Here is a 14,369-nt window from a genome sequence, read left to right as displayed (position 1 = left end):
GGCCCCTGAAGAGGTTCGTCAGCGGAGGCAGAGGGTGAATGATTCCCCATGGCTACTGTCCATCCCCCCAGTCCTGGGATGGTCTCCCCACCCCTTAGCGGGGCTTGTCTCCGGGCCCTGGTTCCGTGCTAAGCAGCCCCAGGCCGGGTGTGCACTGCAAGGAGAGACCTGACGAAATGGGACTGTTCTTAATGTTTCCTCTGAATAGTGTGGGGGTGCCTCAGTTTCCCCTAGGCAGTTCTTAAGTATCTAGGGGGTGGGATAAGGGTGTGTGATCATTGCAGAGCCCTAGAGGGCAGGTGTGTGCAGGGGTCTGGACACAGAGAATGGCCGACACCCTGTTTCCTGGCCACTGATGGCCTGGGCCCTTCCCCCCTGCAAGGTGAGAGCTAAAGGGTTGGAGAACAAAGGAATCCGGTGCCCTCCTGGCCCGGGAAAGGAACAAAGCCCAGAGGAGGAGGGGCTGGAGGGAGTTTCAGTTTGGGGCTGGCTGGGGACATGGAGTGAAGGGCAGATGTGGTTGTCTGGCTCACTGCCCCCCAAAATGGACCTGGCTGAGGGGTCCTGTTCTCTGCACCTACAAGCTCTGTGTTAGACCATGTTCCTGTCGTCTAATAAACCTCTGTTTCCCTGGCTGGCTGAGAGTCCCGTCTGACTGCGGAGTTGGGGGGCAGGACCCTCTGGCTTCCTTAAGACCCCGCCTGGGCGGACTCGCTGTGGGAAGCGCACGGAAGGGCAGAGGAGGCTGAATGCTCCGAGGTCAGACGCAGGAAGGTGGAAGCTGCATGAGCTGTGTGTCCTGTAGACAGGCTGCTCACAGAAAGGACACTTCCCCAGAGTCCTGACTGGCTTCATGGGGAGCAGTTCCAGAGCATCGCCCGGGGACTCCGTGAAATCTCCCCACCCCTTAGCGGGGCTGGACTCCGGGCCCTGGTTCCGTGCTAAGCAGCCCCAGGCCGGGTGTGCACTGCAAGGAGAGACCTGAGGCACTGGAGGCCACTGGCTTTGGGGTGTCAATTCCCCTCTAAGTGATAGGAGCTGGGGGCTCCGCAGGGGTGGGTCACCCCCTAACTGCCCACAAGGGTGGCTTCTGGCTTCTGACCCACTAGCCCCAGCCCCTCCCAACCTCATGAGTCGTGGTTGTGCCCTGCCGTCCCCATGCAGCCGGAACAGACTCAGCCCCTGTCGCCTCGCTATGGGGCTGTGAAGGGCTGAAATCTTGGCCGGACCCGCTGGTTTGTGTCAGATGGAAAAAACCCACCCGCGGCTCAGTTGCATTCCCCAGCCGTGAGGCTGTTGTCTTAGCAGGAAGGAATTTCCTGCCTCTCGACTTCGGTTATTTATTTTTTGGTCCTATTAATACGATCGCTATTTGCTTCCCCCGGTCTGTGGATTTCCAAGTTGTTTAGTGTTTCGCGAAGACGACTGGGCCGTTCCAGCGGTGGCCTGGGACAGGAGAGAGCTGAGTTCAGCTGCTGGCTCTGGCCAGTGGTCTGGGGTGAGTCACTCCATGGCTGCATGCGTCAGGCTCTGCTCCCTGGGGCCGGACCCTTGGCCGTTCCAATCAGCCCAGCTCCACCCGTTTGCACCAGCTAGGAGCCGCGCTCAGGAGTGCTCTCCCCAGAGGAGGGGCAGCTGCAGGGGGAGCGCTCGCTCTTTTGCCTGCGCATGCTCTGCAGGGACCCCTCTAAGGGGTGGGGGGCAGAGGGGGGCTTTCTCACTGTGTGGCACGCTCGGTCTTCGGCCTCTGGTGCTACCAGTTAATGCGGGTGTTTCTGCAATGGAGCGGACTGGATCCTGAGAACTGGGCTGAGACCCTGCAAACTCATTCCTCCCGCCAGAGAGGGGGAATCTCTGCTCTCTCCTATAGGTCAGGTTCAGAGCCGCCCAATCAGCTGGAAGTCAATGGAGTTGAGTGCAGCTGTGGCTCTGACCCCTCCTTATTAGAATAGCAGCTGACGGCTGCAAATGACATCAGGCCTTGTGCTGCGGATAGTAACCCTTCCCTTCTCTGTTTAAACGATCAGATCTGGGGGGCAGGAATTGTCTCTCGCTATGTGTCTCTGCAACACCTGACGCGACGGGGCCCTGATCTCGGTGGTGGTCTGGGCAGCACCCGGCGTGACAGGGCCCTGATCTTGGCTGGGGTCTGGGCAGCGCCCGGTGCGACAGGGCCCCAATCTCGGTCTGGGCCTCCAGGTGCTATAATAATAAAAAAACATTTTTTGTACCTGTGTCATGCTGCACCGGGCAATCTGGGGAAGTGGGTGTGAAAAGCAGAGACCAGGAGGTTTATCTAAGCGGCAGCACTGGGGAAAGAGGATGTCGGAGAGATTCAACATGTTTGCAATGAAATTAACAGCTCCCAAAAAGCAGAGGTTTTTCATCTCTGCTACAGGCTTTTTTCACCTTCCTCCTAAGTGACCTGTACTGGGCATTGCCAGAGAGGAGATCCTGAGGCGAAAGGATTCCTGATGGATCCCCGTCATTCCTAGGTTTCATTTATAGTTTGTTAACAATGGCCTGGTTTCCTGGGAATCCTGGGAGATGTTTTGCATTCCCTCCACCAGCTGTGCAGTAAATAACAATATTTATCTTTGGCTTTTTTTTAGCAAACACCTTGAATTTCACAATTTCCTTCCAGTAAAGAACAATTTTAGCAGTGACGTAATTTTCACAGAGAAACTGAGCACCCAGAGCTGAGCCCACAGAAGGCAGGACCCTCTGCAGCGCCAGGGCACTGGGTGCCGGGGCTGGGACACTGTCCCTCTCTGGGCGGTGCTGGTCACAGTCTGTCTGGACCTGGCGGCTTCTCTCCCTGTGGCCTCACACCGCGTCGCCTTGACCGGCCTGCCCGTCGGGATCTCTGATTGGTGATGTCATGGCGAGCGGTGCCCAGCCAGGGCAGGGCTGGTTTGGGGGCCCTTTTCCCCCCAGGGGGAATAGCGTTTTGTAGCAGCGCTAACAACCCAGGGACTGGCTGCAGCCTCGGGGGGCTAAAGGCCCTAGAGCCAGGTGAATAGGATGCGTCGACTGGGGCCAGATCCCCTGATGGTGTGAACCACCTTTGCTCCAGTTCCCCACTGACTCCAGTGGTGCTGTGACCTATTTACACCCACTGTGGATCTGGCCCATGATACGCTCCCCCACCCCCCCCAGCTGGGGGGCTGGGGGAGCGGCTGTCTGCGTGAGCTGTGATTGGCCAGCAGGGATGAGATCCCTGGCGTTCCCCCAGCTGCTTTAGGGATTAGATTTGGCCTCTGATCAAGGCTCTTGGCAGCTGGCCCCCCCGGGCTCTTTCCTGGCTCGCCGGTCTGATGGATGGTTTGGTCCAGCATGAGCTCCTCCAGAATTCATCAGGGTTACCTAAGGAAATACGGTGAGCGCCCCCTCCCTTCCGCGCCTCCAGCACCCACCTCACCGCCGGCCCAGGGGGTCGGTCTGTCCCCACTCCTGGTAGCTGCCTTGATTCCTGTTGCGATTTGTCTTCCCGTATCAAAAGCCTGGAATGAGAAGAAGCATCCGGACCGCAGTGAAACTGCTCTGGGATTCTGGGGGTGACTCTGGATTGACCCCGGGGGGGAGCTGAGCTCACAATCTGGCCCTGAGCCCATTGCAGTCAGGGGGTGACTCCGGATTTACCCTGGGGGAACAGATCAGGATCTGGCAGTTGCTGTGCTGTGTGAATAGCACCCCAGGAGCAGCACCAATTCTGCAGTCCCAGCCCAGGGACTCTGGAGCTGTTGGTCATTAATTAGGCACCATTTGGGGAAGGAAGGAGAATCTCCAACCTAACCCATTAGTGCCAGTGGGTATCCCGGCAAAATGTCACCCCTTGTTTGAATGGCCGGGTACCCTCAGGTCCGGTTCTACCCCCTTCCCCTCAGCTGCCCCCTGATTCTAATCCCAGGCAGCCCAGAAGGGATTTCAGCTCCCAGCTTTCCCCCAATCCTCCCTTCGTTCAAACACCCCTGGCAGCTGGGCTAAGGCGCTGGTCCAAAGCCTGTGGGTTCCAATGGGGCTTTGGACCTGGCCCGAAAGCCTTTGGGAGCGGAGCCAGCTGGGGAACCCCCAGGATTTGTTCTCTGGACGTTGGAAAATGTTTTTTCTTTTTCTCAGTGGTGACTTTGTGAAATCCAAACCCCTAAACGTTTTGAACATGAAAACCGCACTGGAAAAACGAACGTTTTCACAGAGTCTCGACCGTTTATATCAAAACTGACTTTTTTGCAACAAACCAAAACCTGAATTTTTAACTGAAAGCTATTTTTTAACCAAAAGCTTCTTTTTTTAAAACAAAAACCTATTTTCCCCCCAAATCCAAGCACTCTAACTGAATATTTTTTATTTTTCTTTGAAATGTCAATTCACTTTGTCCTCTGCCTGAGAAAGCCATTTGTGATCAAAAAATATTTTGATGAAAAACATTTTGACCAGCTCTAACTGGTAGGGATCACAGTTGTGGCAAACTTTGCAGGGTAAATTGCTTTGGCCTTTGGAAATTGAAATCAGTTTTTAATGAAATCAGGAGCCCAGTGAGTGGGCGAATGAATACTTCAGCAGCGCACGGAGGCATTCGCTCCCAACTGGCTCTGTCCACTGGCGAACCGGGGAGTTATTTTTTTTTCTACCAATCTCACCTGCCCCCAAAGGGTTACATTTTCTTCCGATGGCCTCAGCAATCCCCACTTGCTTCCCTTGTCCGAGTTGACCACAGGGATTTAGCATTGTCCCTCTGCTACCTGTGTCTGTGCGTCCCCCCATGTGGGCTGGGATTAGAGCCGCCAACCCTTGATTGAATTCTAATCCCAAAATGGCCAACCAAATTTAATCAGGGCTTTAACTCTGCCTGGTGCCCAGCTCTGGGAAGCTGCGGCCCGTGACTCCATCCCCGCCAGGCTCCCGTGGGTTAAGGCACCGCAGGAGAGTCTCGGGGGCAGGTGGCACCAAGGGCCCGGTGTTCAGAAAGCCGTCGGAACTTGTGGCAGGGTCCCCTAATGCCGCCTGCAGCGCTAAGTCTCCCCTCGGTGACCCCTAACTCTCCCTTCAGCAGACAGGGGAACGGCAGCTCTTTAGAGGGGTGGGACCCAGGCCTGGATCAAAGACTCCTGTCAAGATCCATCAGCCTCCTTCAAAGGCGGCTCCTGCACCGAAAGCCTGGACGCTGGCTAGGCAGCGGTTTGTGGGCAGGCCGGTCTCAGTGTCCCCTTCCGCTCCACCAGCCGTGCTACAAAATCCCCCCGCGTTTCCCGCAGCGAGTTTTCCCAGCCGTCGGCTCTTGCTCTGCTTACGTAGGCGTCGCCGTCCCCGTGTATGTACCCACAGGCTGGGACGGAGTCCATAAGCCAAGCAGATGGTTTCTGGGTGTTTCACAGACCTCGACTCAGCCTCGCACGGCTCTGAACCCCGTCCAATCTCCCAGCAAGCTTGCAGAAGTGCGTGCACCAGCAATGGGCTCACCAGCACTAATTACACCAGCGCTTGCACGATTGCTCTCGGCAGGGCCCCCAGCTGCTTTGTTATTGTAGGGTTGCTGATGAGCCCCATGGAGATTATACACTGATGCGTCATTGGTCTGAGCACTGGGGATGTTTACACTGGTTTGTTATTGTAGGACTTTTAAAAAATGTTGCCCCAGCACAGTGCGCCCCAGCCACGCCCCTGATCCGCCCGCCGTGGGCCCTGGGGAGCAGGGACTAGCCCCAGCGCCGTGCGCCCCAGCCACGCCCCTGATCCGCCCGCCGTGGGCCCTGGGGAGCAGGGACTAGCCCCAGCCATGCCCCCGATCCGCCCCCCATGGGCCCTGGGGAGCAGGGACTAGCCCCAGCGCCGTGCGCCCCAGCCACGCCCCCGATCCGCCCCCTATGCCCGGGGTTGGGAGCAGGATGGGTGCCAGGCCCTTACGCCAGCTCCACTCTGGCCAGGGAGGCTCCTGTGTGGGGTGGGAGGGCTCTCAGGGGGACGATCCTGCGCACTGTCTGGGGCTGGAGCAGCACAGAGGGGCCTGAGCATGACTGAGAGTCAGGCCCTGGGAGTCTCTCCCAGCTCCCTGCGGGTGGGGCTGGCTCTCCCGCCCAGGCTGAGCAGCTGGTGGGCCCAGGTTCACCCCCCGGAGACTACTGTGCAGCGAGACGCTGGTGCCAGAGGAAGAGCAGTGGAGGGTCTAGTAGTGGGGTGCCAGCTGGGGGCACAGGTTGGTTCCTGGCTCTGCCACAGACTCTCTACGTGGCCTTGGACAAGTCACTGAATCTCTGCCCCGTGGGAAGAGAGTGGGGTCTGGTGGATTAGAGCAGGAGGGCTGGGTGCCAGGACTCCTGGGTTCTATTCCTGGCTCTGGGAGGGGAGTGGGGTCTGGTGGATTAGAGCAGGGGGGGCTGAGAGCCAGGACTCATGGGTTCTTCCCCAGCTGTGAGATGGGGCTAATCCTTCCCTCGCAGCTGCCAGGCAGGATGATGAGCAGTTGGGACGTGGACTCACATGGCCCCTCTCTGCTTTGCAGGGGGCTTTCTCTTTAAGCAATGGAAGGAGAAGTTCCTCTTCCTCTCCGTGGACGGGAGCCTCCAGATCTGCCGTGATGCCCAGTCCCCGGCCGAGCTGGGCATCTCGCTCAGCACCAGCTGCCGGGCCATCCTGGAGGGCAGCGAGATCTGCGGCCTGCCCCGCCTGCCCCTGGGCGCCCAGCGGGGCAGCTGCTTAGGCCTCAGCCTCAGTGACGGGAAGTTCCTTCTGCTGCTGGCCCCGGACAACCAGGAATGCAGGTGAAGCCAGAGCTGCCCCAAGGGGGGCGTGCAGGGGGCCAGGGCACGGGCTGGGCTGGGGGCAGTGAGGGTGCATGGGGAGAGCTGAAATCCGCACAGCTGCTGGGGGTGGCGCCCCAGGGGGAGCGGCGCTGGATGGCTCCCCGATCGGCTTGCCTCCTGCCTGGCTAGACCAGCTTTGCTGCTTGCTCCCTGGGAGAGAGTTCTGCCCATGGCCCGGAGACGTAGTGGCATGTCCCAGGAGGAGGCCGCAGGCAGGGGAAATGAGCCCTGCTCTCCTGGGCCCCAGACAGCAGGACATGTGGAGCTGGCGAGGAGTGACCGGCGTGTTAGGCTGTCGGGGCTAATCAGGCTTTTCCCTTCTCTCCCTCCCCACCGCTGCAGGCAGTGGCTCAACATCCTCCGCAAAGTCAAAGAAGTAAGTGGAATCAAAGTACGAAATACAGGGCCGGGGCCCCGGCTGCCATCAGTCACCATAGCCAGGCTGCCCGCCATGCCAGCTCGCAGCAGCTAAGCATGTCGGCATCGCCCTCCCAGGGGCCGTTGGGAAAGGAGGCAAAGGCACCAATGGGCTTTCCGGCCCTGGCAGTTTCTCGGTGCCTTAGTGAACGGACTGAGGAGTGCCGGGAGGGCCAGGAAGCCGCTCCGTCGTTGCAATTCACCAGTGCCCCATCCTCCTCTTCTGCTCCGAGAGCAATTCCGGTTTGGACCTGGGGCTGTTCTCGGTCTGATTCTCAGTCACAGCCAGGTCCTTCTGTGCCGCTCTGGGGTGGGACCAGTTCCCTGTGACTCTCCCTCCCACCCCATGCAGGGATGGGGAGCTGAAAATGGGGCCCATTGTTTCCTTTTGCCCTGTGGCCTCGGGCCGCTGCATTTTCACATTTTTTCTCTTGCTGCCAGCTTGAGATGCCTGGGGCCTGATTTCCAGGGTCAGGGGGGATCATGGGTGCTCAGCACCTCTTGAGTAATTGGGCCCTTGGGTGAAACCCTGGCAGTCAATGGAAGTTTTGCACTTGACATCAGCCGGGCTAGGATGTCATCCACGGGTCCCGCCTCTGCCTTGGGTTGATCTCCCCACTTCGGATGGTCTATCCCGTTGTCCCCACAGTGATGGTGTTTCCTCCCTCTGCACAGAGCTTCTCCCAAGGGTCCCCGGCGAGATGCAAGCTCCACATTGACTCTCCGTTTAGGAAATGCTGCTGGAAAGAAGGGGGAGGAGGTTCTCCTGGCACACAGAGCAGAGAAGGTACTGGGACCCGGTTCGGAGGGCCTCTGGCTTTCTTGGCTATTTGTCTTGGTGCCAGAGACCTACCGTAATAGGCTTGTTCCCAGAGTCCCTGTAACTGGATCTGGGGCACTCCCACCAGGACCCTGCTCCAGGTCCTGGAGGCAGGGTCTCCTGCTACAGTCTATTCCCCAGGACACTGCCCAGAAGAGATGAGACACTCGATCAGAGACGGCCCAATGCGTGACTGTCCTCTACAGTCTGTCTCCCCGGAGCCTGCCCAAGGTCATTTGAATGCGCCGGCGAACTGGGCTTCCACCCTCATCACAGGGCGGCGGATTCACAGCCTGCCACATCTCACTGCCAGGCAGTGCCCCTTGACACTCAGCTTCACCCTGCTGGCTCCTCCTTGGGGTTCATACCCCGCTAATGCCTCTCGATGGCGCTCATGCCCTCCTTCGTCACCGAGCTAGAGTTCCTGGGCAAATTCCCTCCTGGGTTTAGCTCTGATCAGTGGGCCTAGGTGGGGTTCTCTGGGCTGGATTACGCAGGAGCTCAGACCAGGTGAACACAGCGGTCCCCTCTGGCCTTGACATCTAGGAAGCTCCGAACTCCACGGTAGTTAAAAGCAGGAATGGATGTGGGTTCTTGCCACCTCATGAGCTTTGGGGCCTGGTTCTGATCCCACTCAGGCCTTGTCTACACACAAACTTGTGCTGGTTGAGTTAAACTGGTTCAGCCCTCAGTGTAGATGCTCTGATTTTGGCGTAGCTTAGTCCTGTTTCTAATCAATTCAAAGTAAACCAAATTAAGCCTAGTGTAAAGGTGCACAGTGAGAGCCTTTTGCTCCAGAGTAATTTCACTGCTGTGTAGACACAATCCAGTGCAAATCAGGAGTTGCTGCACGATTGTTAGTATTACAGTAGGCCCTAAAGACTCCAACGGAGGCTTGGTCTACACATAAAACAGGTTGACCTATCTACCTTGGTCAGGGGGGTGAAAAAATCCCACCCTTGGTTGATACAATTACACCCACCCAGTCCCTAGTGTAGACACAGCAAGGTTACAGAAGAATGCTTGCATTGACTTAGCATGCAGGAACGTGGTGTTCCTACACTGACAGAAAACCCCTTCCGCCGGCAAAGGCTGCATCTGCGCTATGGGGTTATGCCACGATGGCTACAGCCTCCGGAGCGTACACGTACCCTCAGACCTGGGCCCCACTGTGTTGGGTGCTGCGCACGTACGGAGACAGCCTCCACCCAAAGAGCTCACAGTCCCATCAGACAAAGGAAGGCTCATTCTTCCCAGGGTACATAGATGGGGAAACCGAGGCACACAGAGATGTGGAAGTGACTGGGTCACTGGCAGAGCTGGGAATTGAACCAGGATCTCCTGAATCCCCATTCAGTGCATTAGAGCTGACAGCGAACCGGGCCCAGGGTTTGGCTCTGGGCGACTGACCCTCCTTCTCCCCCCACTTCTGCCCCAGCCACCAGGAGCAGCCTGTGCAAGGAGAACTGCTCGCCCCGGTGCCTGCGCCACGGCTCCCAGATGCATGCGGGGGTGAAGGCCGCCTGCCTGCTGATGGGGGGAGCAGCAGCTGGCCCCACTATGGGCTACATGGTGACCTCGGCCACGGCCAGCCGGCCTGGGGAGATGCACCCCCCCGACTTCAAAGAACTGGGCTATCACCCGTCCGCCTGCGATTCTGAGGCCTCTCAGTATGAGACGCTGGATTACGAAGGGCTGGACCAGGACTTCGACGCGCTGGATTTCGGGGGGTTTGCCTTCTAGACACACACGATCCTCCCCCCCTGCCCCCAGATTTAAAGGGCTAAACAGAGACTGGGAGGGGATCTTGCTGCTGGCTTCTTTTCCTCAGAAACCAGCCACCTCCCAGGGCTCCCCAAGCCTTGCCCCTCACACCGCCCCCTTCCCGGCCAGAGGGTCAGGGTTTGAATCACGCCCTTCAGAGCCAGCAGCAGTTTTAGGCTGTTATCCTTTATGTGGAGCAGCCACGCGAGGCTTTGCAAGGCTGTTACACAAAAGGATCTGCCCCCGGGGGGGCGGGTAGATCGGGGCTGGGGCTGGAGTGCAGCGTGCTGTGGCTGTTCTCCATGTCCCAGGGCCTGTAAGGGGTTGGAGCATGAGGTAGAGCAGCCCAGAGGCTGCTGTAACTGACACCAAGGGCTAGTCGAGGCTCGTAATACAGGGAGTGCGAAGAGGGTTGTAAAGCCTCTTTAATCCCAAAGGCGGAGCTGGGGTAAGTGAGAACCAGGCCCTTGGAGAGCAAAGCGAGGGTGAGAGGCTCCCATAACCCCCTGGTCAGTGCGTGCCCAACTCACAGAGGACGTAAGTCTTTCCCAGGCCCCCCTGCAGAGGCTGGCGGTGCGCTCACGCTGTCAGCAGGTGTTCTCAAGGTCCCCGCGCACACCGAGCTGCCGGCTCAGAGAGGCAGCGCATTACGCAGCCTTACACTGGTGTCCCAGGGGAGGGCAGGGAGGGGGGTGGGGTTGGTTTTTAACAGGGGTATTTTCTCTTCTCCCAAGATGGGGGTTTGTTTGTTTGTTCGTCCATTTGTTGTTTTTTTAATCTCTCCCTCCACCGTGTCCGACTGTCCTCAACACTCAGGTTTCCCGTGTGCCCCTGCTGCCGTGGTGACTCGGGCATGACTCCTGCCCTTGGTTATGTCCCCTCCCCCCACTTGGGGTAACCCATGGCAGGATCAGGCCCCCCGGAGTGTTCATTCTGCCATTTTTTTGCATTAAACTGTAGAAATCTCCTCCCGTCTCCCTGTGGTCTCTGCTCGGCCGGTCGGTCTGTCGGGGAGGGATGCAAACAGCAGCCCTGACAGGACCTTCTTACTGAGGAAGCTCTTTACAGGCGTGTGCTAATTAATCTTCAGCTCTCTAATGTGGGTCAACTCCCTGATTTTAAAGAGAGGGAAACTGAGGCATGGAAAGTCCCAAGTGATTTAGCAGCCGAAGGCCCTGGCACAATAGAAAGGGTCATGAAAGCTGCACAGCCCCTTAGTAGTGAGCGTGCCGCTGGTCAGTATCACGGGGCTGTATAGGGATAGTTGTTCCCATATGGGGTGTATAAGGTACCACTCTATGGTATAACTGTGTCCACACTGGGGCTTTTACTGGTGTAAGTATCTGGGTAAAAATCACTCCCCTAAAAGACAGTTATACCAGTGCAACGTTCACCCGTAAGCCCAAGCGTAGACCCAATTTCAGATGGGCCCGAGACAGTTAGGAGCCGAGGTCTCATTGACTTTCAGTGCTGTTTAGACTCCCAAGTCACCATGGAAAGTTGTACCTGGATTGACCTGCACCAGGTCACACAGCAGGTCAGTAGCCGAACTGGGACTAGAAGCCAGGTTTCCTGGCTGCCAGTCCGGGGCCTTAACAACTAGCCCACACAGCCTGCTGGGGCCCAGCTCCTGTGAGCTGGGTGAAGTGCAGGCTACGAACCGATAGAAATCCATGACAGGTCGGCACTAGCTGGCTTCAAACACTACACCTGCCACTTTTCACTGGCCCTGCCATAGTGGTTCGGAACATGGCTCCATCTGGATTGGGATCCTGCTTCTAGCAGGGGACAAGACATGGTCTTTCAGAGAGACCACTACTGTTCAAATGTGTACAAATCCAGGGGGACTCAGATAGAAATAGATGGGTTTGTCTGGGGACGGAGGAATGGATGGATGGTGTGACAGGGTCGGGCCGGATGGCTACAGGAGAATAACAGAAGGCAGATTATTAGCCCCAGGTTAAGTAGGTCCCCTTTCCCTGGGAAAGGTAACAGGGAATGTTCCAGAACAATCAGGAACCTTCTGAGACAATTAAGAGAGACAGGCTGATTAGAACACCTGCAGCCAATCAAGAAGCTGCTAGAATCAATTAAGGCAGGCTAATCAGGGCACCTGTGTTTAAAAAGGAGCTCACTTCAGTTTGTGGCACATGTGAGGAGCTGGGAGCAAGAGGCGCTAGGAGCTGAGAATGAGAACGCGGACTGTTGGAGGACCGAGGAGTACAAGCATTATCAGACACCAGGAGAAAAGTCCTAGGGTGAGGATAAAGAAGGGGGAGGAGGCCATGGGGAAGTAGCCCAGGGAGTTGTAGCTGTCGCCCAGCTGTTCCAGGAGGCACTCTAGACAGCTGCATTCCACAGGGCCCTGGGCTGGAACCCGGAGTAGAGGGCGGGCCCGGGTTCCCCCCAAATCCTCCACTCCTGGTCAGACACAAGAGGAGTCGACCTGGACTGTGGGTTCAGAAAAACGGCCAAGCTGAGGGCTGCCATGAAGCTCCAAGGCGAGCAAATCTGCCAATAAGCGCAAGACCCACCAAGGTAGAGGAGGAACTTTGTCACAACCAGATAGATGGGTGTGTCTGGGGATGGAGGAATGGATGGACTGATAGATGGGTGTGTCTGGGGACAGAGGAATGGATGGACGGATAGATGGGTGTGTCTGGGAATGGAGGAATGGATGGACGGATAGATGGGTGTGTCTGGGAATGGAGGAATGGATGGACGGATAGATGAGTGTGTCTGGGGACAGAGGAATGGATGGACCGATAGATGGGTGTGTCTGAGGACAGAGGAAGGGATGGACAGATAGATGGGTGCGTCTGAGGATGGAGGAATGGATGGACCGATAGATGGGTGCGTCTGGGAATGGAGGAATGGATGGACAGATAGATGGGTGTGTCTGGGGACAGAGGAATGGATGGACAGATAGATGGGTGTGTCTGAGGACGGAGGAATGGATGGACGGATAGATGGGTGTGTCTGGGGATGGAGGAATGGATGGACAGAATCTATCCCTGCTTCCCTGCCCACATATAACCAGACTATATACCCCCCCATATATACCCATTAATGAAGCCATTTAAATCCATACCCATCTGTCTAATCTTGCATTCATGTGTAGGGACCGTGCACACTCGGTGACCAAACAGTGTCTACACAGGGAAGAGTTACCTGTGATACCAATACAGTTATCCAGGTCTAGCTATACCTGTATAAGGGCCTGTGTGGACGCTCTTATTCCAGTATCAGAGTAGCTTTTTTATGATTTGGCTTAAACACCTTCCCATGCAACATAAACTAAACCAAAACCAGGCACTCTTATAACTGAATAACCATATCGGTTTAACTCCACCCCTTCATTACACCTTAAAAGTTCTCCCGTGTAGACTACTAGGCTTTAGGAACCAGTTTTGCTGGTTACATTTGTCTGAGCCTTCCTCCTGCTCTCCCTCCCGGAAACACCAGACGTTGTCCATGGCTCGAGGCAGGACCTCAATCCGGAGGGAGCAGGCCTAGTGAGAAGTTGTCGGTGTCCTGTTTTCTGGAACCATGTCAGGACTAGTGGGGGGCATAGCCCACGAGGAAGGAGCTGTTTACAAACCAGCCATGCTGCTGCTGACATCACACTTGTACGGGAGCCAGAAGAGCCAGGAAACGAGGACACCACCCTCCTCTGTGCTAATGCCTGAGACCTTAGCCCTGCCTTTTGGCTTAGCTCCATTGCTCACCCAAGAACATGAACACGCAGAGTGCCTCAGAGAAGGCTGAAAGCCCTGGGCAGTGGGGTGTTTGGATTGTGCCCATGGTTAGCTAACCTGTCTTTCTGTCACCATAGGGACGTGTATCTATTGCCACGAGTGTATGCGTCTGTCCGTTGCCAAATACGTGCCTACATCTATCTAGTGCCATGTACGTGTACGCATGCCTCGATTGCCGTATGTATGCACATCAAGCCACCTGCCGTTGTCGGGTGCACGTCCGTCTATCGACTCTACGGTTCTTCTGCATTGCCTATCCCCTGCCTATCAAAAACGCCACTTGCCTCACAACCTACAGTTCCTTCATGGTCCCAGAAGGTGCCCACGGTGCAGGCCAACAGGCCGTGCCCACCCGCCTTAAGCGTCAAGCGCCGAGCTGCAAACGGTGTCGCCAGATTTGAATGCAGCCTCTTGCCAAGGTTAGGTGTGTGCAGATAAAGGGGTTTTCTTGATGTTCAGAGCTCTCTCTGGTGTGAAGGGGACACTGCATCACTCGCTCCCTTGTTCAAAAGCTGGCAGACTAAACAGACACCAGGCGGGGGAACATTCTCCAGTGGTTTTAGGTCAGAACATACATTGTCAACTGAGTTTCAGGTTTTAATCCCCTGATGTGAGTAGTCCTGGGCTAATCCCTCAGGATTACACTGCAGCAAGGGAGTGTTGTAAAAAAACGGTGCGTGTTTCACCCTCGCTTCTTCTGGAGTGAGATCAATAAGGAAAAGAGAGAGACTAGGAGAGTGAAGTGGGAAAAGAGAGTTCTGGAGCGATATTACTATTCAGGTCACACCTTCTCTGCCGCTGGTCGGCTGG

At 56.5% G+C, this 14,369-nt stretch overlaps 2 protein-coding genes across 2 annotated transcripts in view; one reads left to right on the top strand and one right to left on the bottom strand.

Annotated features, from left to right (window-relative positions):
* AXL (AXL receptor tyrosine kinase) overlaps positions 1 to 3,546 on the bottom strand; it is a 35,518-nt gene extending 31,972 nt beyond the window's left edge. Inside the window, exon 1 of the mRNA XM_037884396.2 lies at positions 3,417 to 3,546. The gene's annotated coding sequence lies outside the window, so the exon portion shown is untranslated. The remainder of the gene's footprint in view (positions 1 to 3,416) is intronic.
* Positions 3,243 to 10,768, top strand: LOC114022154. The gene is made up of 5 exons (XM_027833069.3): positions 3,243 to 3,379; positions 6,500 to 6,758; positions 7,143 to 7,176; positions 7,893 to 8,004; positions 9,476 to 10,768. Exons 1-5 carry the CDS (start codon positions 3,322 to 3,324, stop codon positions 9,778 to 9,780), a joined length of 768 nt encoding a protein of 255 aa, XP_027688870.2. The 5' UTR covers positions 3,243 to 3,321; the 3' UTR covers positions 9,781 to 10,768.
* Positions 10,769 to 14,369: the final 3,601 nt, after the last annotated feature.

This window comes from Chelonia mydas, chromosome 23 (assembly GCF_015237465.2).
Source record: "Chelonia mydas isolate rCheMyd1 chromosome 23, rCheMyd1.pri.v2, whole genome shotgun sequence".
Classification (NCBI taxonomy): domain Eukaryota; kingdom Metazoa; phylum Chordata; order Testudines; family Cheloniidae; genus Chelonia; species Chelonia mydas.
Note: the sequence above shows the minus strand (reverse complement) of the source record. Positions and strands in the feature narration are given on the sequence as shown.

What these genes read in the sequence shown, in the direction of transcription:
- LOC114022154 (XM_027833069.3), top strand. Translation starts at nt 3,322, where the DNA reads ATGGTTTGGTCCAGCATGAGCTCCTCCAGAATTCATCAGGGTTACCTA. An exon ending in CCGGACAACCAGGAATGCAG is followed by an intron (nt 6,759 to 7,142) that starts GTGAAGCCAGAG and finishes CCACCGCTGCAG; the next exon opens with GCAGTGGCTCAACATCCTCC. An exon ending in TCCTCCGCAAAGTCAAAGAA is followed by an intron (nt 7,177 to 7,892) that starts GTAAGTGGAATC and finishes CCCTCTGCACAG; the next exon opens with AGCTTCTCCCAAGGGTCCCC.